The 26,208-nt window shown below is 37.9% G+C and overlaps 1 protein-coding gene across 1 annotated transcript in view; it reads left to right on the top strand.

Annotated features, from left to right (window-relative positions):
• ND-ASHI (NADH:ubiquinone oxidoreductase subunit ASHI) overlaps positions 1 to 26,208 on the top strand; it is a 91,682-nt gene that overhangs the window by 43,403 nt on the left and 22,071 nt on the right. Inside the window, exon 4 of the mRNA XM_090387517.1 lies at positions 11,165 to 11,255. Within this exon, the coding sequence (XP_090243643.1) occupies positions 11,165 to 11,255 (91 nt within the window). The remainder of the gene's footprint in view (positions 1 to 11,164; positions 11,256 to 26,208) is intronic.

Here is a 26,208-nt window from a genome sequence, read left to right on the forward strand (position 1 = left end):
GTCATACAGTTATTATTTAGTGCTATTAATTCGTCTGATGCTATTTCTGCTAATGTTTTGATAATCTCAACTTCTAAGAGGTCAAAACCTGGGCATTTATTGTTTTTGGTTTTAGATAGTGCTATTTCTAAGTCTTCTATAGTAAACAGAGGTTCAATATTGGCATTGTCATATTCAGTGTTTTTTCTTATAATGTCCAGCTGGATGGGGGAATGATCCACAGTTTTGGTCTGAATAATACTGTCTAGGATGTTATTTACAGAGTCCGCCGAACACAGGGTTGGGGTTCCATCTGGTTTGACAGTAGTTTCTAAGACATCTCCTCTTGGCAGCTTGTTGGTCACTATTCTGTAGACAACTCTCCAGGGATTATTGTTTCCAGTGGTTCCCACCAAGTGCCTCCAGCATTCCCTTTTTTTTTTTTTTTTTTTTTATTTGTCCCTTATGAGGGCTGTATACTGATTCCTGAGAGTTCTGTAAGAATCTCTCAGTACATCCACCTCATTTTGTGGCCAAGATGTTCTGGCTCTTTAAAAATTTCTCCTCGCCTGGTGCACCCTTCTCCTGAGTACAGTCAGTTCAGGGGACTGCCTGCTTCCTCGGTTTTTTTCCGTGGGATAGACAGATATGCTGTTTTTGTTAAAATGTTTGTCATAGTCAGTGCTTGCTTGTCTGGGCTACAGTTGCCTGATCTAGACCACTCATTTTCCTGTTTTTGCAGCTGAGCTGCTCTATATTCTGCAAAAAACTGCCTGTTTGCCTTTTTGGGGTTATACCTTTGATATCCAGTCATCATAAAGTTGGCACTCATGCATAATATGCTGCCAGCTCTCTAGGCCACCACAGGAGCATGTAGGATCTTCTTCAATGCCTAGAGCACAGAGCTTGGCCTTGATTGCTCCATGTCCTGGTAAGAGGCATATAATCCAGGCAAAAATCATTGTGGGGCAGCTTGGGGTAAACTTTACAGATGTCCAGTATGAATTTTCTTGTGATTTCACCTTTGGTTGAATCGTTTCAGCACCTCTGCCACACTTGCAGCAGATATGAGTCAAAGTCTTTTCTTCTCTATTTTTAGGTTGTTAGCTGGATCTAGCGTGAAGCCAAGACATTCCTTAGTCGCATCCTTAGAAAGGAGATACAGCAGCCCCCTTGCTTCACTGGAGGGTGAGAATGGTGAAAATCATTGCCGACTTCAATGAGGGAGGTGCCAGAAAGGTCTCCACAAAGACCATCAGGTGATCATTAGCCACAGTAGGTTATGGGATCTGCTGACTCATCAGAGTCCCATTGCTAACACCACAACACAGGACTCTATGCCTAAACTGGGTGAAAGAACATTGGCACTTAACCTTGAATGATTGGAGACGGGTCTCCTAGTTAGACGAGTCCCATTTCCAGTCATTTCGAGCGGACGGGAGGGTGCATATCTGGCTGAAACCGCACAAAGCTAAGCACCTGTCATGTCAGGTGCATAGCTTCGTGCAAAACGTAAAAATACAATATTCAAGATATGAACAATATAATATATCTTATTATATTGTTTATCTTATTGGATTTTAATAATAGTCTAAGATCCAACCATTCCATTACTGAACTCGTTAAAAGGAACTGTTCAGGCAGGTGGATGGTCTAGGGCATGTTCAACTGGCACACATTGGGACCTCTGGTACTTCTAGACGCAGCTCTGAATGGTCCAGGTTGCGTGTCCATCCTTGCAGGTGGTCTGCAAGGATGACAGTCATCTTTGTGGTCATCGTGCACCCACAGGGCAGTGGAATCTTCCAGCAGAACAATGCACCTCCCCACAGAGCCATGGTGACTAGAACATGGTTCGAAGAGCATTCTGCAGATTTTACCACCATGGAATGGCCTCCCTGTTCACCGGACATGAACCGTGTAGAGCATCTTTGGGTTGCTGTGGATAGGTCTGTTAGAGTTTTGGATCCTCTATCCAGGAATGCGATGGAATTATGGACAGCAGTGCAGCAAGCATAGATGGAAATACCTGTGGAACGCTTTTGTGAACTAGTCGACTCAGTGCCTCGCCATGTGACTGCCCTTATCTGGGCAAGAGGTGGGCCTACCTGTTACTAGCAGGTATCCCATGATTTCTGTCCACTCAGTGTATATCTTAACATTCAAAATTATCTTTAATTCTACAGAGACCATTATAATAGAGTAACTTGTATAATTAGAACTAAATGAACAAGAATCAGAAATATTTTTGATTAAAACCAAAATCAATTTCTTACCTTAAAAGTTATATAATAATTATTCAGCTAAGGCTTGAAGTACTGTTAATTTTCTCATTCTCACCATCCTTATAGTGCAAAAAAAAAAAAAACAGTCTTATACAACCAGATTTATAATGCCGTAAAATGCAGTCACTCACAAGGAGATATAGAAACAGAACTATAATACTTAACTAAAACCTTTATTACAAGGAAATGCCAAAAACAACTAATACAGGATACTATAACTAGAGTAAAAAATAGAATTAATAATCCTCACATAATAGAACAGACAATGGTTATACACACAGAATACCAGTAACACTCTCATACCATAGTGAGTTTACTCGACAACTTTGGAGCATTTTTTCAGGCACAGACATCACACTAGTTTCTCCTTCGTACAATAGACTAGGAACCTTCTTCAGCAATTACAGACAAACGTAAAAATACAACATTCAAGATACAAACAATATTATATATCTTATTATATTGTTTATCTTATTGGATTTTAATAATAGTCTAAAATCCAACCATTCCATTACTGAACTCATTAAAATTCTGTTACTGAACAACCATTCCGTTACTGAATTCAGTCAGCATGCACAACCTTTTAATCACAACCCATTAATAGATTCCACAATAACTTTGTTGTTGTTGTTATTTGGTTTTTAGGAGCATTAGCAACTAAGGCTATATTGCTCCGGGATATGCGGTGGTCATTCCTTGACCTTTCTGCATCCTCCGTATTTGGCGATGACGGGCTCGAACCCCGGTCTAATCAAGAAGCGTGTGCTACACACTGCTGCTGCTCCTTCCCTGGCTACGGAGGTGCCTTACAATAACTTTAATCAGGTTGAATTCCAATTACAAGCTAGTTATGAAGTAGCTACTTATGAATTCCAATTACTACTTCATACAATATGAAGCCTTAGCTATAGAGTGGTTTCGACAGAACACTTCATATGAGGTATTAAACACTAAACTACTGACAAACCTTTCACCGATATGGTGCCTAACACGTGTTAAGTTCCCCACATGTGATACAGTTGTGCATCCTTGGAGTTGAAATGCTATAAATCGGTTACCTCCTTTTTTCATCACATAAACCAACTGATGAGGACAATATCAAAAGTCTTGTATTGGGACTCTCAGTTTTTCGTACCCTGTTCCAGATTTTCTTTTATAGATGACAACCTGGGAAAAAGTAGTACACTTCTCCTTCCTCAGGGCATGTTTTTAAGTTTTTATACAGTTTAAATTCCTTTTACATTTCACTTCCTATGAATTTCAAATTTGAATCACAGATTTTGAGGTGAGTTCCGCTATAATAAGCTGCTGAATGAATTAATTACCGTAAAAGTTTAAAGAGATAAATTTTTTAATTTAATTTAATTTATGAAGAAGTCAAATTATGACAATACTGTTAACGTATTCCTTCAGATTTCCAAAATAATCAGTGAGCCCTGTTCAAAAATTAGAGAGCTGCTGCTAAACAACTCAAAAATATCTACTCTCTTCTTCCATATTGGTAACTTAGCGAAGAAAGCTTGTAATATTTCAGTTGCATCCATAATGGTGACTTCATGACCCTGAATGGAAAGATTTATCTCATTCATATGGTGAAAAATATCTGCCAGGTAAGCCAACCCTTCCTTTCAAAATGTTCCAAGAGTGGGTTTTCTTTCTTTTTCTTTTTTTTTCTTTCAGAAAAAAGTGAAACTTCTGCCCTTAGTTCAAACAAGTGCTTCAAGACTTGTCCTCTTGAAAGCCAGTGCACTTCTGTGTGGTAGAGAAGCACTTCATATTCTGCTCCCATTTCTTGACAAAATCTTTTAAAAATACGATGATTCAGAGAACTTCTTTTGATAAAGTTTATAACTTTTATGGCTGTTGACAATACTTCTTTCAGGGTTGTTGGAAGAGTCTTTGTTGCCAGTGCATGTCTGTGTAAAAAGCAATGAGTGACGACGACTTGAGGAGCTTCTTTTTTCACTAAAGTAGCAAAACCAGATGTATTACCAAGCATCGCAGGAGCTCCATCAGTGCAAAGAGAATGAAGTTTTCCTTTCCATTCAAAGTTTTGTTTGTAAAAAAAACTTTTTACCATTTCGAAAACGTCAACGGCCCTTGTAGTTTCCGAAAGAGACTCACAAAATAAGAATTCTTCTTTGATGGCGTCAGCATGCACATAGCGAACAAAAACAAGGAGCTGGCTACATTGAGAAATATCTGTAGTTTCATGCAATTGCATACTGAAGGGGAATGGCGAGGCTGCCATTTCCTCGATGACCTGCTTAAAAATATTAAAAGACATATCAACTATTCTAGAATGTATTACATTATTTGACAAGGGAACAGCTTCCAGTTTTTTTCTCTGTTCCAGTGCACAGACCAGTTCGACCATTTCCAGTGCACATGGCTTTACTAAAGTCTCTCCAATAGTGTGGGGCTTCTTTTGCTTGGCAATCCGGTAAGCAACTTTATAGGATGCTTCAAGAAAAGGTTTTCGTGAAATGGCAAATCCAAGTTTTGGAAGTGTCCCTGCAGGGATGTATGCACGCCCACCGTGTGTCTGTCGATGCATAAAGTAAAGTGCAGCCATTATCAACCCACTGCAGGGTGGAAGCCTCAACAATTCATGCTGAGGGAAATGAACCATAATCTGCCACGCTGGTCCAATGCGGGTTGGCAGATCGACCGTATTCAGCAGTCAGGGGCTTGAACCCCGGTCTACTCAAAGAGCGTGTGCTACTGCACTCCCGCTCCTGCCCACTCGGCTACGGATACAGTCCTTGTATATGTCTTTCTTAGTTGCTAATATTGCATTAATTATTTTTACATTTCAACTTAAATTTGGTCTGTAACAAATGTTAAATAATTAATGTAAAAATAATTAATGCAATATTAGCAACTAAGAAAGACATATATGAAGACTCTATGCATCGACAGGCACATAGCAGCGAAAAGGTTAAATTACACACTTCAACTGTTATCTAAACCGTAGGATATGTTTGAACATACCTGGTTTACACTCGTAGCCAGCGTGTCTATTCGTGTTAAAAGTGGCCTACTAGGTGCTGATTTGCTGGATAGTTTGCCAACTATGTCGCACGATAGTCTGTCCACAGCATGACTGCAATCAAGTGCAATCTAGCGGCAGGTCTAATAACTGTCAAAGTAATGATGAGCGAAAGCAATTTTTCGAGATATGCAATAACTATAATATGATATGAAAATATCTGTTATTTCTATTGGTGACTACAGATACAGCTAATACAATTGTAATTTATTACATACATTCATAAGTGAAGTAAATTAATGAATTAATTTTTTTCCCATCCAAGCTCACAGACCCCCCTGAAATCCTTCCACGGACCCCTGGTTAAGAAACCCTGATCTAAACCATTGTTTTTAAATAAATTTGCTAAGGCTGTTATGTGATTCTGTTAAATCACTTCCTACAGTACCAAATAGACTTCGCTTGATTTCTGGCACCTCGGTAGCCAGGTGGGCAGGAGCAGCAGTGTATAGCACAAGCTTCTTGAATTAGACTGGGGTTCGAGCCCCCAGTTTAGATCTCCAGGTTCATTTTCTGCCTATTCCAAAGCTTGCAACAATTGTAAAGCAGTCCAAACTAAGTTTATCAGGCTATGAGAAGAAAAGTTATTTTTTGTCCAAATGGTTGTTGCACATTCTGATCACTTGGCAAAGCTGTTGGCCTACTGAAGGGGAATGGCGAGGCTGCCATTTCCTCGATGACCTGCTTAAAAATATTAAAAGACATATCAACTATTCTAGAATGTATTACATTATTTGACAAGGGAACAGCTTCCAGTTTTTTTCTCTGTTCCAGTGCACAGACCAGTTCGACCATTTCCAGTGCACATGGGGCTGTCCATCTATATGCTTTCCTCCAGTACAACCTGAAAGCTGTGTTACATTTTCAGCTAAAGTTAGAGCTGCCTTACTATTTTATCAGTGATTCTGTTAAACCACTTCCTACAGTACCAAATAGACTTCACTTGATGCTTTCTGGCACCTCCGTAGCCAGGTGGGCAGGAGCAGCAGTACATAGCACAAGCTTCTTGATTAGACTGGGGTTCGAGCCCGTGACCACCAGATACGGAGGATGCGGAAAGGTCAGGGAATGACCACCGAATATCCCCGGAGCAATGTGGCCTTAGTTGTTATGCTCCTAAAAAAACAAATAACAAACAACTTGATGCTTTCTGACAAGTTTTTAGAATTTCGAACAATCTTGATTCTAAGATGGCATGTCTCCACTTGTTCTCCAAACCTCTTCTCTTGTTTTGTGTTACCCTTTTACATGTTCTTTTTCTGCTGGTGTTTTTTCCTTATACACGGAAATTTCTTCATTCAGCATTCCTAAAAAGGAAGACAAATTTCTTCCTTCCAGTTATCATCCTGTTGCACTTGCCTCTACTTCCAAAATAATGGAGAGATCCATCAACTGCTAACTCTTAAACTGTATCAAAACCTTCCATCTGATCAGTAATCACCAGTATAGATTCTGCCAGTGTCAGTCCGCTGGTGATATTATTAGCTTATGTTACTCATCACTGATGGACAGATTTAATGGAAAAATTTGGTGAAACTCAAGCAGCTTCTCTTGAATTTCTAATACTTTTGATAATATTTAGTATAGAGATCTTCTAAACAAGCCCCTGGATTATCAACTGTTTTTTTTTTTTTTTTGCAATTGGGTAGCCAGTTTTCTCTTTAACTCTACTTCAGGTGAATTGCCTCTTCTGACTTCTCAACTAAGGGTGTTTCCAAGGCTCAGTTCTTTGTCCCACTCTTTTCCTTGTGTATTAATGACCACTGACTGAAATCCTATTCATAGTTTCACTGATGATAATACGGTATACTCCACTTTCGAACAGCTTCACCGTATTGAATATCCACTACCAATTTCTTAAATGCTGATCTCCAGGTTATTTTCCAATAGTGTGAAGAAAACTTATTTAACTTCAGTCCTTCTAAATTGAAGTCCTGTCTTCAAGTCCTGTCAGCACACAAAAGTCTACTGCTTCAGTGCTCATCTTGATTATTTTCAGATATCTAGCCAAGATTGTGTTCCTTTTGGGGATTACCCTGATTTGCATTGTGCCTTAGCATAAGCACATCACAAATGTTTCTTCTTTGCAGCAAACAAAACTGGGGATTCTTTTTCACTCTTGGCATTACTGCTCTTCTAAATAGCTGCTGACTGTACAAATCTCAAACCCACTCTATCCTGGATTATTCTCACATCTGTGGTGGTGTCCATAAAACCTCTCTCAAGCTTCTAGGCTTTATTCAGAAGAAGACAGTCAGATTAATTAAAATTAATAACCTATCTGTTAGTTTCTTCACTCTCTCTGTCTTATAAAACATTCAGTTTCTGCTATATGCCTTTCCTGTAGATACTTCTGTGAGCACTGTTCTTCTGTATTGGCATCTGTAATTCATTACTTTTCCTAACAAATCCAAACATGTGCTGCAAGCAGTCATTGTGCATTCACAGTTCATTTTCATACCACAACTGACTTTTCCTCATTTATGCCTTCTGCTTTTGTTCTTTAGAATTATATTCCTTATGTATTTCTTGAAAATTATAATCTGCAGAAATTCAAGTTCATGTCAGCCTATTTTCTGTCTTCTTTAATTTCAACCCATACATAGTAGTAGGAAGAATTGGAGTTGGCAGGGAACTTGACAGGGTTATATTCAACCTTTCCCTAGTTTTTCCTTAATTTATTTAAATATTTTGGATTTTCTTACTGTAATTTTATAAATTTAATTTTGGTAATTTTGTGAAGTTATTTTCTGTAATATTTTTAAATTTGTCTTACCTTTTCTAAAACTAATTCTGCTAAGTTATATTCTTTTCAGTACCTTGTAAGTTTAAATTTCTAAGTTCACAGTAGATAAAGTTCAGAGTAAATAAAGTTTTGGTAACTGCTTAATTACTGTAATATTATTGTTAGTTTAATTCTTACCTTAATAGTGGTTATAAGATTCACATTGGATATTTCATCCAAAGATATTGCAACTTAGGCAGGAATGGTCATAGGCTGTTCTCGTACTAGTTATCACTCTTTAAATACATTCCTGTGGTATCTGTTCAAAGGTCAATCTAGCTGGTAATCATTGCTCAACTGTTTTTTTTTTTTTTTTTATGTAAGGTTTATACCAGTCTCAAATTAAAAGTTATTAGCATTAGTAGAGGCATATGATGCAAGAAAGCAAGCTTATGCAGCATCAGCCAAAAAAAAAAAAAAAAAAATTTTTTTTTTTTTTTTTTTTTTTGCTCCCATTTCATCCCTCCGTTCATCCCAAATACCTATCCAGCCCAGCCTTAAATTTATTTAGGCTATCAACTTCCACAACAAAGGATGGAAGTCTGTTCCACCAATCAACTACCCGCTGGCTAAAGGCAAACTTCCACACATCTGTCCTACATCTGTCTTTCCTCAATTTGAATTTATGCCCTCTCAGGTGATTATTCTAAGCAAGAGGAAGAATCCCATCAGCATTGATCATGCCCAAGCCATTCAAGGATTTATACACGTCAATCAGATCACCTAGCTGATGCCTAGTCTCCAGACTCTGTAATTTGCAAAACTTAAGCCTTTCTTCGTAAGAGCAACCCTTTGTTCCATTCACTAATCTTGTTGCCCTTCTCTGTACTCATTCCAACAGCTCTACATCATTCCAACAGCTATGGCCTTAGTTGCTAATGCTCCTAAAAACCAAATAACAAACAAACAAACAAACAGAATAATCAAGTGTATTGGGAAATAGATAGTTTTCTTGTAATAAATATGGGGGCCAATAACCAGGGTGTCTGTCAGGAGAAACAGATTGCTAGATTTTAAAGGGGATAAAGAGAGTATTGTTATATGTGTGGGTGACTGATAATATTAAATGTGTAAGAACCACAGATTTTTTGGATAAATATAGGACCATGCTGAAAAAATGCTGAAACTCAGCATTTTTTCAGCACGTGTATGTCTAATTTTGCCCAGGCACAGTATGCTGAAAGCCTTGTGGATTAACTAACAGTGTGAGGGACTGCAGGGCTTCTGGGAGAAATTTTTTATCAGCATGGTCTACACTTGTTTGTAGATAGTAACATTTTGTAGAGATGGGATACATTTGAATGAAGGTAAAGCAAGCAATTTTGCCAGTGACATTCATGATACATATTTTTTCAGCCACACTGCTTGTTCTGGAAGGCAAACAAGGATAATATAGCTTCATTTTTATCTGATCAAATGGGTAAAAGTAATGCTTGCATACATCACGAGAGTTATTAGGTATTTATTATAGAGGGTGGCCAAAAAAATAACTTTACAACTTATAACAGCCATCATTTTGATTTGACTGTCGAGCAGTGTAGACACGGCAAATTTGTTATGGAGTGCTTAAAGATTCAACAATGCATTCTTATTATTAAAACGTACTACGAAAATCAGTAGTCAGTAACGGTGACCCTCAGAAAATTGCGTCCAATTCTTGGCAGAAACAATACATCTTCCAGACCCACAATTACTCATTTAGTGGCTAATTTCGAGGAAAGTGGTGCTGTGGCAGATAGACCAAGGTCAGGCCACGTTAGAAGTGCACGCTCAGTGGAGAATACTGAAATCGTGCGTAAAAGTGTAGCTGAAGAACCGACAACGTCCTCAAGACGACTTTTCCAACAAATTGGAATTTCACGGTTGTCTGCAGAATATTCTCAAAAAAAGGTAGGTTTGCATATGTATCCATATAAGTTACAGTTGATTCAAGGACTTCAGCCTCGAGACCATGAACACTGTCTCAACTACAGTAATTCAATCTTACTCATCTCTAACGAAAACCCAAATTTTAATGAGAAAATCATAATGACTGACGAAGCCAATTTTGACCTCAGCAGTTATGTTAACAAACAGAATAGCAGCTATTGGGGCACTGAAAATCCACAAGTGATTCATCAGCGACCATTACAGCCTCTCAGAGTGACAATGTGGTGTGCAATTTGGTCAGGAGGTGTTATTGGACCTTATTTCTTCGAAGACGCTGCAGGTAATGCCTGTAACTGTGAATGGCTACCACTACCTTGCCATGATCGAGAACTTTCTGTCGCAGCAATTGGATGAACTTAGTTTGGAAAACGTGGTTTCAGAAAGATGGCACTACATGTCACACAGCACGAGCCACAATTGAAATTTTGAAGAGAATGTTTCCACACCGATTAATCAGAAGCGGTGACATCGACTAGCCACCAAGATTGCCAGATTTAACTGCTGCAGACTTTTTTCTGTGGGGGTTATCTTAAAGGACATGTCTGTCCAACAAGCCAACGTTGATTGAACAACTAAAGAACAATATTCGAGCAGCAATAGTTGAAATATCGCCTGAAATTTGTGTAAATGTTATGAGAAATGCTCTTGAAAGAGCTCACATTTGTGTGGCAGCAAGAGGTGGCCATTTGGCTGACATTATATTCTACAAATAATTGCAAGATTCAAATAAAGCATTTATGTTAAAATATTTATTGTTTTGTTTTTATTATAGGAATTATTTGAAATGAGAGTTGTAAAGTTAATTTTTGGCCATCTTGTAGTTTATTAGGTGTTTTTCTGGTTTATTTCTGGAACACAAAAAATAAGGACTAAGCATATGTTCCAATTAAGCAATTTGGGACATTCGGTCGAAGCTCTTTATAGCAACCCTCTTTTTAACATCCTACACATTATAATATTTCATGCTGTTTTATGAACAATCAATATAACAACCGTTTTTTTCGTTCCCTTGGGGGGGGGGTCTTTATGTAGACTTTCTACTGTATATTTATATGAACTTTTTTCCGTTGTTTTTAGGTCCTGAAACCCATTATAAACCCTAGCTTGATTTGTTTTTGTTTTTTTTTCCCTCAGATATGCTAAAATTCTTATGTTTCTGGGTGCTGTCTTAACCGTGTCTGCTCTCCTTTTGGTTGGGGAAATGTACAAAGCAAAAAAACCTGTGGTGAGCATCTTATTATTTTATTATTAAAGGTTGTTTTGTATATATATTGCTGTAGACTTGCCCTTTTGTAAATTCAGATATGGAAATTCCCCTTAAATTACCATTACATACAAAAAAAATTCCCATTACACACAAAAAAACTTATATGTAATGCCCCAATTAAATCAATTTCTGCATGTAGCAGTGCATGCCAATTACCAATTTTACTAATTTAAGTGCCTATGTGAGGAATTTCTTAACATTTAACAAATTAACATTGATATTTTGTTAAAACATTCAAATATATATTTTATCACTATATTTATTAAAAAAAAAAACAGTTGACACCATGTTAACACATTGTTCACTGCCAGAATGCAGCTTTGCATCCATTTAGTTGCAGTCAATAAATGAGCACTGTAAAAGGAACGGCACATGAAATGAGCAACTGTTCGATAGCAGCACAGTGATTGAACCATGGGCTATTTGCATTATGGCTTGGACTTTGCTTAATGTCAATTGCACTATCTGAAGAGCACTATAAAAGTTGTATATTTGGTTTACAGTTTCATATGTTCTTTGCTATTTTAGCTATTTTAGCAAATTTAATATTTTCCACAAGAAAAAAAGATAAAATTTTTTTGACAGTTACACTTGCTGAATTTTAATTCTTTAATTTGCAAAAAATAAAACATCATCCTTAGTGTGTGTGCCTGCTGATAAAATTTTGTGTAAGAAGTGTTTTCCTATAAAATTTTACCCTAAAGAGTTGTTACAGTAGATTCACAGCCTGGAACATCAGAGCTAAAAAGGAACAGGGACAGACAGTGTTGAAACTGATAACATTAAATTAGCTCCTTATAATGCGTAATTAGAAACCGGAATAGAATTCTATTCAAGTGATGCAGCTTCTGAATATTGTTCAAATTCCTCTGTTGAACGCTGCAAACAGCAGATTCCCATGTTATTTGGAGTGATGATTCTTCACAGTGAAATTCCTTCCATTTACTAAAAAGCAGTGTTTACTTGTTCGAGCACCCCAAAGCATGCAGAAGGACCCATACATATATAAATATAAGCGGAAGTGAAGGTATTAAACTGTGAATGTGATCACATGACCTTTAACATACAGTAAACTGCAATTATAGTGCTCTTACTTACAATTCTGTCCTGTATTTAAAACTCTGTTTTTCCATCCCATGGTCAATCTAGTGGTGTTGTGCATTTTTTAATGCTTATAGCATTAAAAAATGCACATCTGTTTAAAACTCTTTTCCCCATATATACAGGCTGGCCTCGATTAACATGATTAATTTGTCCCGCTAGCGCATTGCGCAAAATGGAAATATGTTAATCGAATATAATAATCAATAGGAAAAATTATAATTGGTCCATTACCTTCAAGAATGTCCATAAAGAATTTTAAAAATACCTTTTAAATAACTTTAACTGCATACCATGTAAAAGCAATAAAAATAATTATAGAATTAAATGTTTATTGCATAAAATACATAATGAAGAAACTATTTGCTACGGAAATATTTGAACACAGTTGTTTGAACAGTTTTGACTTTCTTTATTTCATCGTATAATTAATTTCTGATAGCCGACAACGAGCTTCTCTTGGTCCTGGCAAAATAACGTGCTTCTTTCGATGTTAGGGTCAACATCCATTACCTTTTGTTTGAAGTTCTCTGTGATATGAAAGATTTCGCCTAGTTCTTTACCATTATCGCCTTTGGGGTAACATTGTCATCTGGCTCGCACTCTTTTTCTTCAGCTTCTTCGTACACACACTGTTCATCTATTTGAAGGAGATCGTTATCACTTAGCTGTTCTGAATGCGAATTCGGTGATTCTCGAATGTTAGCCGTATTCAAGTCTTTGAAACCAAGATCATTACCAATATTAGTTATGTCTTCAATAACTTTTTGAACTGCATCTTTGAAGCTAGTAAAATCGTTTGCACTGTGGGCTAAAAGATGCTTCCGAACTGCTCTCATATTGCTGGCTGTCACTTCTTCCCATGCTGCATGAATGTTTTCAGTGGCCAATCGTATTTTATATTTTTTCCAAAATTCTGGTACAGAAATTGCATTGTCTCCTGTTGTAGCTTCAAGTACCTGTGCAAATGTTCTATGGTGACAGTAAGCCTTGAAAGTTGCACTCGCCCCTTGGTCCATGGGTTGCAATAACAAAGTCGTATTCGCCGGTAAAAGGCAACTGTTTCGTTTAAGTTGCCAAGTGCAGAATCCAGGTGCATGTCCAGGATGCACCTGGATTCTGCACTTTAGATAATTAGATAATTTTTAGATGAAGCACCTGGACATCCTGATGGATGTCCAGGTGCATTATGTAAAAGCAACAGAGCAGCTTTAAAAGTAAGATTATTTTCCTTGCAATAGGCTTTAACTGTTGGACAGAAATAAGATTTAAACCAGTCTTCAAATAGGGCTTTGAAGCATGGTCATCCATGCTTTTTTATTTGAATGCAAAACGACTGTAAGAGTTCAATGGCTGTATCCTTTTAAAACCCTAGGATTTTGCGTATGGTACACAAGCATAGGCTTCAATTGCCTTTCAAACTACGTGCATCTACAACACTGAATAAGAGATTTCCCCAACAGTCAAGTACTTGCTAGCTGAAGGCAAATTTCTGCACATCCCGAGTTTGAATTCTTCCTTCCTCGTTCATTCATCCTCAGTTTGAATTTAAGCCCCTTTGTGTGCAGTCTGAGCAAGCAGAAGGATTTCATCAACATTGAGCTTAACCAATCTATTCAAAGCTTTGAACACCTCGGATTGCCTTGGGTGCCTAGTGTCCAGACACTGCAATAGCATTCATAAATTTATGTAAACATCACATATGCAGCCAACAATGATAAAAAATAAAACAATTTAATTTCTAATTTTTCTTGAATTCAGGAATTTTGACCTTAGGAGTATATGTAACAATTTTGATTTGATAACATGAGAAAGTTTTTTTATAAATTGACTTAAGGTCTAACACCATTTTACTTGATTACACACAAAATCGTCAAATAATAAAGAAAAATATTAATAAACAAAAAATTGCTGAGAATTATTTCAGGTCAAATGGACCCGAAGAGAGCAGCAGGATATAGTATCCCTTTGATAGTTTTTTGATAGTACGTATTTTTATTTATTTATTTTTTTGCCTATGGTTGGGCACAGAAACCTGACCCATTTTGGGTCAGGTTTCTGTAAATTTGCAAGTGTAGCTTGTCATTCTTTTTAGTGACTGGGACATCCAAGGAAGGAAAGTTAATTTTAGCTTCAATAAGAGCAGATAGATAATTTACAAAATTTGTAAAATAATTTGGCAAAACATATATAAACAAAATGGGTGGGGGAGGTTTGAAACTTGCATAGATAACACAACAAACATGTTAATGAAGGAAAGAGTTGGAATTAGCAGAGCATGGAATGGGATTCACCAAGGTATATAGCAATATGAACTTCTTAATAATAGAGAAGATGGAAATTTTGAAAAGAAAACTGTCTTTTACATTAAGAAACTTTGAATTTCTTATTAAGAAATTAACCATGTTAGACTAAATGGAAATAAAGAGAGAAATATGGAACTGTGAGAGATTAAGTTGGGGGGGGGCACTGGATTAGAGATTCTTACAACATGTCTTTGTGTGTGCACGATGTAAGGAGTGCAAGGAAATCAGGCGACAACTCAGCGTTGTTATGGGCCTTTATGAGAGCTTGAAGGACAGGGTGGATGCCCTCGAAGGAAAATTGAGGGGCCCATCAAGCTCTCAGCCGCCCACATCAACGCCAGAGCTTGCACTTGGTCATCAGGCAACACAGAGGCAGCCCCCTAGGCAGAATGCGCTGGTCCCACAGGAACTAGTAGTTGTTGGTGACTCTATTGTCAGGGAAACGGGGAACATGCTTTGTAAAAAGGATAGGTGGAATAGGACCAGGGTATGTCTGCCAGGGGCAAAGGTTGATGACGTTGTAGAGCGGATATCATCTTTTAAGGGCACAAAAGGTGATATAGTTGTACACGTTGGCACTAATGATATTAAGAGTAGGAGACCGGTGGAATTACTTAGCAAGTACAGGTCACTGTTGAAAAAAAGCCGCGAATTAGGGTTGAATTTGAAAGTGTCTGCAATTCTGCCCAGACACGATAGGAGGGAGTATATGATGAGAGCCTTGTCGATCAATTCGGCCCTGGAGGGATTGTGCAAGGCTCAAGGGGTAGAATTTTTTTCAGCCTGGACTGTACTTGTTAACAGGAGAGATTGCTTCTACAGGGATGGGATACACTTAAATAGAAAGGGTGCAAGAATTTTTGCTGATGCTGTCGAGGCAGAGTTAGGTGGGTCGGAAAACTGCTAGTTGGGGGGGATACAAAGACTAATAGATTAACAGTAGCCACTGGCAGAGGTGGAAGTGATTCTTGCACTGCTTCTATTGAAATGAGCAGAAGGCTGAAAAACAAGATGCAGGATATTTCAGAGACTGCTGGGAGTCATTGCGGTACAAGTAAACACATGGGTTGTGTTAGGGTAGCCAAGAATAGAAACAGGTGCATGTATACCTGCGTGTACACCAATGCTAGGAGTTTGGTAAATAAATTTGATGAAAATAAATTTGATTGCTCAAAACATCAAAGGCAGATATTGTTGGTATATCAGAGACGTGGTGTCACACAGATATAAGGAATACGGAACTGGAATTTGGGGAATACAATGTGTATAGAAAGGATAGACAGGACAGAAGGGGAGGAGGGGTTATGCTATTAGTTAAGAAACACATAAAGTCCAAGGAAGTGAAGCCAGTCGACATCGATGGACAGGGCAGTGTTGAGTCAGTTTGGTGTGACATAAGCATGACATAAGCATAGGGAAATCAGAATTGAGAGTAGGAGTGTGCTATAGGCCTAATGACTCTGATGAGTATAATAAGATATTGTACAGGGAAATAGAGTGGGCCAGTAAATCAGAGAGTCTCATAATGGGGGATTTTAATTTCCCAGATATTGACTGGAATTTGTGGGTTGGTCACTCGCACACTAGCAAGGCTTTTGTGGATTTATTGGATGATTGTTTTCTACATCAGCATGTTCGTGAGGCAACAAGGGGAGCAATACTCTTGATCTGATTATCAGTAGTGATTCTTCATGCATTAAGAATCTGCAGATAAATGAACCACTAGGTGGCAGTGATCACAGTGTGTTGAAATGGGATTTACTCAAGGAGGTAACTACCATCAGAGGTAAAGGGAAGGGTTTTTGGTTTCGTAAAGGCGACTATGATGGTCTGAGACAGTATTTAAATTCTATACAGTGGGACCAACTGATGATGTTACCAACAGCAAACTCAAAATGGGAAGCATTCAAGGAACTAATCTTGGAGGCTACCAGGCTTTACATACCAACTAAGAAATATTGTTCAAGGTTTAGGCCTAAATGGTTGTCCGATTAACTAATGAGACATGTGGCAGAGAAGAAAAATGCATGGGATACAATCAAATTAATGGGTGACATGGAAGCCTATGATAGATATAAGTTGGTCTGTAACCAAGTCACAAAGGAGATTAGGCAGGCAAAGGCAGACTACGAAAAATCCTTGGCAAAGGATGCAAAGAAAAACAGAAAAGAGTTCTTTACCTATTTAAACTCAAGAAGGAAAGGGATGAATCAGATTGGTCCACTGGATATTGATGGTTCAACAGTTGAGGATCCTGCTCAGGTGGCTAACAATCTAAACGAGTATTTTGCATCTACATTCACGCATGAGGAGTTATTCAGGAAGGAGAATGATGTAGGTAAAGTAAACATTGGCAGTGAGCTGGATGATTTTGTAATAACTGAGAGGAAAGTGGAGGAGAGATTGTTGAGGATAAACATAAAAAAGGCACCTGGGGTGGATGGGATCTATCCAGTTATATTAAAGGAAGTAAGCAAACCCCTAGCCATAATTATGAGAGCTTCTTTGGACTCAGGGGAGGTACCCATGGACTGGAGATGTGCAAATGTAACCCCAATTCACAAAGGAGGATCAAAGGCTGACACAAGTAATTATAGACCTGTTAGTTTAACTTCTGTTCCAGGTAAATTAATGGAGGCACTGGTTAAAGAAGCACTGCAGGATCATCTAGACAAGAATTCAGTTATAGCTCAGACGCAGCATGGTTTTGTTAAGGGCAGGTCTTGCCTGACCAATTTGATTGGATACTATGATGTAGTCACAAAAGAACTGGATGCAGGGAATAACTTTGATATTATATATTTGGATCTTAGAAAGGCTTTTGATACTGTTGCACATGGAAGACTGCTGCACAAATTGGAGCATGGTGGCATTGGAGGCAAGTTGCTGCTATGGATAAGGGGATGGTTGAGTGGCAGAAGACAGAGAGTGGTAATCAATGGACACTGCTCAATGTGGACTAATGTTATTAGTGGAGTTCCTCAGGGTTCAGTGTTGGGTCCGTTGTTGTTTTCGGTGTTTATGAATGATATTGATGATGGGATATCAAGTTTAATGTCCAAGTTTGCAGATGATACAAAGGTTGGCAGGGTTGTTAAGGACACCACTGACGCTATGCTGCTGCAACAGGATCTGGAAAGGTTGAACAGATGGGCTGAGAGGTGGCAAATGAAGTTTAACATTGACAAATGTAAAGTACTACATATGGGAAACAGTAACCCCAGAGCAACGTATCAACTCTGCGGTACTACACTGACAGTGGTGGAGAATGAAAAGGACCTGGGGGTAATTGTGCAGGCAGATATGAAGTTCTCTGAGCAGTGCAGACGAGCTGCAAGAGTAGCTCATGGTGTCTTGTCAATGATATACAGGAATTTTTCTAGCAGGGATAAGGAGGTGATTATTCCCTTGTATAAGGCAATGGTTAGGCCACATCTTGAGTACTGTATACTGGTCTGGAGGCCTCATTTCAAGAAGGATGTAGAGCTGCTGGAACGGGTACAGAGAAGGGCAACAAGATTAGTGAATGGAACAAAGGGTTGCTCTTACGAAGAAAGGCTTAAGTTTTGCAAATTACAGAGTCTGGAGACTAGGCACCGGCGAGGTGATCTGATAGAGGTGTATAAGGCTTTGAATGGTTTGAGCATGCTCAATGCCAATGGGATTCTTCATCTTGCTCAGAATAATCAGCTCAGAAAGCATAAATTCAAATTGAGGATAGATGTCGGATAGATGTGCGGAAATTTGCTTTGGCCAGCGGGTGGTTGGTTGGTGGAACCGACTTCCATCACTTATTGTTGAAGTTGATAGCCTAAACAAATTTAAGGCTCAACTGGACAGGTGTTTCGAGCGAACGGAGGGGTGAAATGGGAGTGGTGTGTGTTTTTTTTTTTTTTTTTTGGCTGATGCTGAATAAGCTTGCTTTCTTGCATCATATGCCTCTACTAATGCTAACATGAAGTCAACAGTTTGAGAACAAATTTTTTCCTTGTTCTTCATCGTTATTCATGTGAACAAGGACTTGTTATAGGGTTTATAACGTAATGCTTATTTATTAAAGTAAATATTGTGTATGTAAGGAGTTTGCAATTACTCATATCCAGAAGGATCTACTCTTTCAAATTTTTCAAATGACTTCAAGGATAATCTTTTACGGCAGTGGTTTCCAACCTTTTCCTGTTCGGGGGCCATATTCAAAGTTAGATTTGTTTCATGGGCCGCACTGAGTGATTCAAGAAAAATTAGTGTGTTACATTTTCCATATTTTGTTACACGTAAAAGGAAGTTTCTGCTTTCATGTTACTGTTTCTTAATTTCAAGCTACATATATAATAAATGCAAATTCCTAACACTTTTGATGTTAGAAACATTTTTACTGGCGTTATTTGGAAAAAAGCATTACATTACCTAGAAATCGTCACGAAACCCGATTTGCATATGTTGTACTTGTTGCGTGCAGTGGCGCAACAAGTACAACACATGCACCCAAGAAAACTCAATTGTACGCAACAAGTACAATGGAGCAGTGACGTGCTACATTATACCATTATATCAGCATAATGATTAATACGCAAGTGACTGTGCCAAAATCTACAGTCCAGCGTTCAAAGGAATATCGTGAAAAAAAGAAATGGAAGTTGGACAGAAATGTGAATCCAGATGAAATTCAACAAGTGTTTCGTTATGCCTGGGAGTTTTCAAACTGCACCCAAAAAAACTCAAGCTGAAATAATGAAGGAATATCATGAATGGAAGAAAAGGAAATTAGAAATTCAAACTATTCCGAATCATAATAAAATTCAACCACAGAGTTCTACTATGCCTGAACATATACGCAAAATGGTAACTTTTTTACATATGCCATTTATCAATGAGGAAAATGAAATTTTGAATGAAAACAAATATTTTGAACTTTATGAAACCAACAGAGATAATTACCTTGAGAAGAAAAGAGTTTGAATCTGATATTGATATTGAAAAGATGCTAGCAATTTGTAGGCAACTTTGTATCAAACTTGATGAGAATGATGAAAATGGACTGGTGGTGGGAAAAAATGAAGAATTTCTTAAATCAAAAGAAATTGATGATGATTTCTTTACCAAGAAAACTATTGATGAAGAGATGAGAATGGCGGTGATGGATAAATTATCATCTGTCATTAGGAAGCGAGAGAATGTCTTACCATCTGAAGAATATTGATAATCAGATACATGAAACGATACAAGTATTTCTCACTGGACCTGCTGGCTGTGGAAAGACATTTACTCTTAAATTATTGATGGAAACGTATAATCACTTTTATAATGTATCAAATAATCTTCAACTTAGTAATGAAATTCTTCAACAATATAGAACTGCATTTCAATGTACATACTATTATAATTGATGAAGGTAGTATAATTAGTGCAGAACTATTATTGATTATAGATATTCATTTAAAGCAGATAACTGGTGGTCATGAAATACCATTTGGAGGTATGAATATATACTTCATTGGAAATTTACAGCAATTGCCTCCAGTGCATGCTACACCTATATATAAATGCCTGAAGAACTCATTGATTGCGCCAGAATTATGGCATTCACTACAATTTCATGAATTAGTACAAGTTGTTTGACAGTCCAATAGTACATTTTCCAAAATTTTTACAAAAATAGGCAATTGGAGAAGCATTATTACCAGGTGAACTTAAAATTATAGAATCGAGATTTGTTATCAAAGAAGATGCTACTAATCCACAAGGGATTCAACTACTTTAAAGAAATATTGATGTAAATGTCTATAATACAAATGCTTTAGTTGCAGATGAAACCCATGAAGTGGTTGCACAAGATTTATACCACGGATATCATTCTGAAGAACAATTATCAGATAACTGGTATCATTTTGAACAATTAGCAAGTATGCAAAATAAAATTCATAAAATTTCAGTGACTGAAACTGCAGGACTTCCGTACATTCTACCATTATTGAAAGAAAAACTGTACATGATTACTACAAATATAGATGTGGTCGATGGATTGGTAAACGGTGCAATTGGTACTTTAGTATATTTCGAATTTGAGGAAGATGAAACAGTTAAATGAGTATGGATGAAATTTCCAGAGTCAAAAATAGGACATAACCTTCAATCTCGTTATAAACAATATGTGAAAAGATAAACATTTACCTAGTCAGTCTGTACCTATTATAAAATGATCAACTATGATTCCATTCAAGAACAATAGGAAATTAACATGTAGACGTACACAATTTCCTTTAGTATGTGCTTTGACGGCACATAAATCTCAAGGAGGGACCTTCGACAAAGTTGTATATAATTATGAGAAAGATCATCAACAGCAACTTGTATACGTTGCATTATCTCGAGTGACCTCATTGCAAGGTTATAAATATTACAAATCCTCACGACGATTTCACATTTCACCATGGCAAAGCTACTAGTAATATAAAACTTTGTGCTGAACTAGATCGCTTGAAAAATAATAAGCTACTGTCTCTACAGGATGAACTGCAAAATTTCATACAAAGTGGTATATCTATATCGTCGATAAACGTACAAAGTTTATGGGCCCATGTTCGAGATATCAAAATGGACACAATCTTACAGCAATCCAAAATATTGATATTAAGTGAAACGTGGTTGGATATGAACATATATTACTTAAACCATTCCAATATGTGACTCAATTTAAAAGGTCAGATGTTCATAGTGGTGGTGTTGCGATATATCAACATGAAGGTTCAGCTGTCATCAGTACACCACATATCTTTGCACAACATAATAGCAGCAGTGTGACAGCGGTATCAGATGAAATTGGAGACATTTGTGGATCTCTGTGTAAATTCAATAGTGAATCTATTTTCATCGTTGGCGGGGATGTTAGATATAATTCAAAAATTCATAAACAAGAATTTGATGCCGTATTCCATTTAAGATGGAAAATTATTGGAAGAGCCACTGGATCGTATACCTATAGTTCTCGCTGATGATTTCATCTAGAATTAAATTCTGAGGCTGGAAAGAAATTTTGTAAATTTATGAAACATGTCTTCAATTTAGATATTAAGTCAAATACTTTAGTAAATACTACACATAATGGAACAACAATCGATGGAGTATTCACTTGGAAATTAAAATTATTTGAGTGTCAAAATTATATATCTTATTTCAGTTACCATAGGCCAATAATTTGTGTTGTTATAATATATTTATAATAATATAATAAATAACTTTAAGGGTTGTGCCAGGGTAGTTAACTATACAAGAACACTGTCTTAATTGTTTGTACAGTAATGTCAGAAGTGTCGTCAATAAAATGAATGAATTCGAACTGCTCGTTAGGACAAGTAATGCTGACATAATTGGGCTTATGGAAACGTGGTGCCACCCGGAGATAGGGGATGACTAGTTTCAGTACAGTATATATAATGTATTTAGGAAGGATAGGGAAGATAGAAGGGGTGGTGGGGTTATGCTTCTTATCAAAAGTAGCCTGAGCGCAACGAAAGCCTTCCCGGATTCAGACATTTCGCATGCTAATATAGAATCTGTATGGTGTGAGATAGTTGGAAGCAAAGGTATAATTGAGAGTGGGAGTAATCTACAGGCCAGGTGATTGTGAAGGTTATGATAAGAACCTCTACATGCAAATGGAATGGCAAGTAAGTGTGAATGTCTTATTATGGGCGATTTTAATTTGCCTCTAATTGATTGGAGCAAATGGGAGGAAAACTTCACGTGGGGAACAAAATTTTTAAATCAGCTAGATGATTGCTATTTGTATCAACATGTCAGGGAAAGTACTAGAGAAAACAATACTGTAGACCTCATCATCACCCATGAACCAGGTGACATAATAGGGCTGACAGTACAGGAACCAGTAGCAAAAAGTGATCGTGGAGTTCTACGGTGGATGATGAAGAGAGAGGTAGCAGTAGTTAAAGGCAAAGGAATGGGTTATAACTTCAGGAAAGGAAATTACGACGGCTCAAGGTGCTACATGGCCTCTATTAACTGGGTAGATAGCTCACAGAGAGCGAATACAATTGAACTATGGTATACCTTTAAAACATTAATCACAAAAGCCTTGAATGCATATATATCATTAAAAATATACTCTGCGAGGAGGATTCCAAGTTGGATGAATAAGGAAGTTGCCAGATTGAGCAGAAAAAGACAGCATGGAAAAGTTACAGAACAATAAAAAGTACAGAAGCGTATAACAACTACAAATTGATCTGTAATAGTGCCACAGAAAAGGTTAGGCTAGCAAAGGCAGATTATGAGAAATCGCTGGCATGGAGCGGGGGGGATAAGGAATTCTTCACATATACAGAGTGTCTCAAAAATATACGGCATAACGTCAGTAATGAGTTCCTCATATGTAGACAAAAATATTTTATATCAACATAGTTCCGGAAATGCTTGGTTCCCAAGTTATTAACTGGAATGTCTTATCTCCCGCAGGTGATTTCCTTCATCACAAGGTACTGGACATGTGTATATGTAAAGGGCGGCTCCTAGAACATTTGTTCAACTCCGCCTCGTATCTCTGTGAAGAACAGTATCACTACAAATGGGCCAGATATGTGTGTATTTTGCATGTGTTCTGTTGTTCTGTTCTGGCCGCTTGGCTACCCAGAAGCATCAGTCACCTGGGCAGATGATTCTGGGTACTCGTCCACACCACGGGAAGGTGGGCCAGTCCATGTAAAGCATGTACTGTCTCAAGAGAGACTCTGACCCACCTAATGTTGTCAGAAGGTAGGCCAGGATCCTCTGGGGGCCCATTCCAGAGGGGAAAAAAAAAAAACGATCACCCATGTGATCATTCTTCACATATACAGGGTGTCTCAAAAATATACGGCATAACGTCAGTAATGAGTTCCTCATATGTAGACAAAAATATTTTATATCAACATAGTTCTGGAAATGCTTGGTTCCCAAGTTATTAACTGGAATGTCTTATCTCCCGCAGGCGTCTTATCTCTTCCAGTTTTCATGGTGCTGGATTTGGAATCCAGCACCATGAAAACTGGATTCAAAAATAAAACATTTATAAAAATAAATAAACAAATAATAAAAAAATAAATAAATAAAATAAAAAGTAAAATAAAATATATAAAATAATAAAATAAAATAAAAAATAATAATAAATATAAGTAAAATGGAAGAAGGTAGTGGTGCTACTAAAAAAAAGAAAAAAAAAACAAGAAATTATAATAAAAAATAAATTAGTAAACAGAAAAAAAAAATGATAATATATAAATGCATAAAAGAAAGAAAGAAAGAAAGAAAGCACTTAATTTTGTCTGCAGGCCGAGGAAAAATTTCACTTCTTGAGGATTTGAGTTTATATATTATTAAAGGAGATCTAACCAGCTATGCATCAGCAGAACCATTGTGCTGCATTCTGTTGAGATCTGTCGACACTGAATGCCTTCGAAGAAATACAAGCAATGAAACAAGATGTGATCCCAACTCTCTGGTGATCCACACGAACAGAGGTCTGTTTGTGATAAATTGAACCTAGAAAGACTCTGGTTCATCGATCCATGTCCTGTCAACAGGTAGGACGTGAATATGTCCATGCAGAACCACAATTGAACATGCTTATCAAGGAGAAATGAAACTTGTGGTATAAATTTTCTCGTTGTTGCACCAACGGGAGCTGTATCCCATCGAGACTGCCAGATGTTAACTAACTCGTTCCACAGTCTCCTTCTTTCTCTTTTAGCATCATCTTGAAGGTTGATGGTTATTCCAAGAAATTCGGTTTCAATCTACTTTTTCAGTCTGTATAAAAATCCTCTATAAGTAACCTGCAAGTCTAAAGGTAATGTTCCGGCTAGTACTTGCAGAGCTTGCGTCGAGACTGTCCTGCATGCCTTAACTAAACACCGCAAAATGGTTCTCTGCAATGAGGCAAGTTTTGCTTTGAAGTGTTTGAGCCGTGCCTGTGAAACCATGCACCGGTAGCATACGTGATTAGAGGGAGGAAAACTGCATTGTAATAGATCCTTAAAGTTTATCTGGAGAGTCCCAATTCAACACGGGACACCCTAACTATTGCACCAGTAAATCTACGTATTTTAGATGATAAGTTTGTCAAGTGAGGAATAAAATTGAGACTGGAATCAATTACCACTCCTAGAACCTTGTACTCTTTAACTATGGGGAGACGAATGTTGTTGATCTTGACCAACGGAGGGCGAGAGATATCCAACTTTGATCACAAGGTACTGACAGAATCTGGTGGTTTTCCATTCCGACCATATACTCAAATCAGGAGCAAGCGGATATGCACTTTATGTACGGTTCGGCGGATGGCAAAGCTCTGGAGGCTCGTCGTTTGTACCACAAAAGGTTCCCAGAACGAAGATGTCCAGACAGGAAAACGTTTGAAGGTATCCATCGCCACCTTTGTGAATATGGGACCTTTACACCTCATGCTGCCAACAGAGGACGATCAAGATCTACGACTCCTGAAGTAGAGGAGGAGATTTTGGATGTTGTGCATGCCACTCCTGGAATCAGCACATGCAGAATAGCAATGCAACTGGCTGTTCAACGTTTGACTATTTGGAGAGTGTTGCAAGAACACCAACTGTATCCTTACCATCTGCAACGGGTACAGGCCTTGTCACCAGCAGATTACCCTGCGCGAGTAATGTTCTGCCAGTGGTTCTTGCAGCAGTGTGGTACAATTCCTAACTTTCCTGCCTTAGTGATATTCACAGATGAAGCACAGTTCAGACGAGACGGAATCTAAAACTTTCACAATCAGCATGTATGGGCTGAGGAAAACCCACATGCAATTCTTCCATCACATCACCAACAGCGGTTCACCAAAAACATCTGGGTGTGTGTTTTTGGTGATAAGTTATTTGGGCCCCCATGTACTTCCAAACAAACTCACAGGGCAGGCGTACAGAAACTTTCTGGAAAACAACATGCCTGATTTCTTGGACGACACGCCACTGATCATTCTTCAACAAGCACACTTCATGCACAATGGCGCTCCCGCACATTTCAGCCACCTAGCCCGCAATTACCTGAATTGAAGGTTTCCTAATCGGTGGATAGGTAAAGGGGGCCGACTGCCTGGCCTCCATACCCCACTGATTTAAACCCACTAGATTTCTTGTGGGGCCATTTAAAGTCATTGGTGTATTCGACTCCGGTAGCTGATGTGGAAACTCTCTGCAATTGAATTGTGGCAGGTTGTGAGACAATACGAAACATGCCAGGAATTTGGCATCGTCTTCAAGTCCCATGAGACGTCGATGTGAGGCCTGTATTCAGGTGGAAGGTGCACATTTTGAACAATTACTATAAGGTGATGTGAACAGTTAAGTGTCATAGACAGACCTTCAAAACTTGGAAACCAAGCATTTCCAGAACTATGTTGGTATAAAATATTTTTATTGTCTACATATGAGGAACTTATTCCTGAAGTTATGGCGTGTATTTTTGAGACACTGTATAAATGCAAAGGG

Source organism: Mastigoproctus giganteus, chromosome 13 (assembly GCF_048544385.1).
Source record: "Mastigoproctus giganteus isolate SK-2022 chromosome 13, ASM4854438v1, whole genome shotgun sequence".
Lineage (NCBI taxonomy): Eukaryota > Metazoa > Arthropoda > Arachnida > Uropygi > Thelyphonidae > Mastigoproctus > Mastigoproctus giganteus.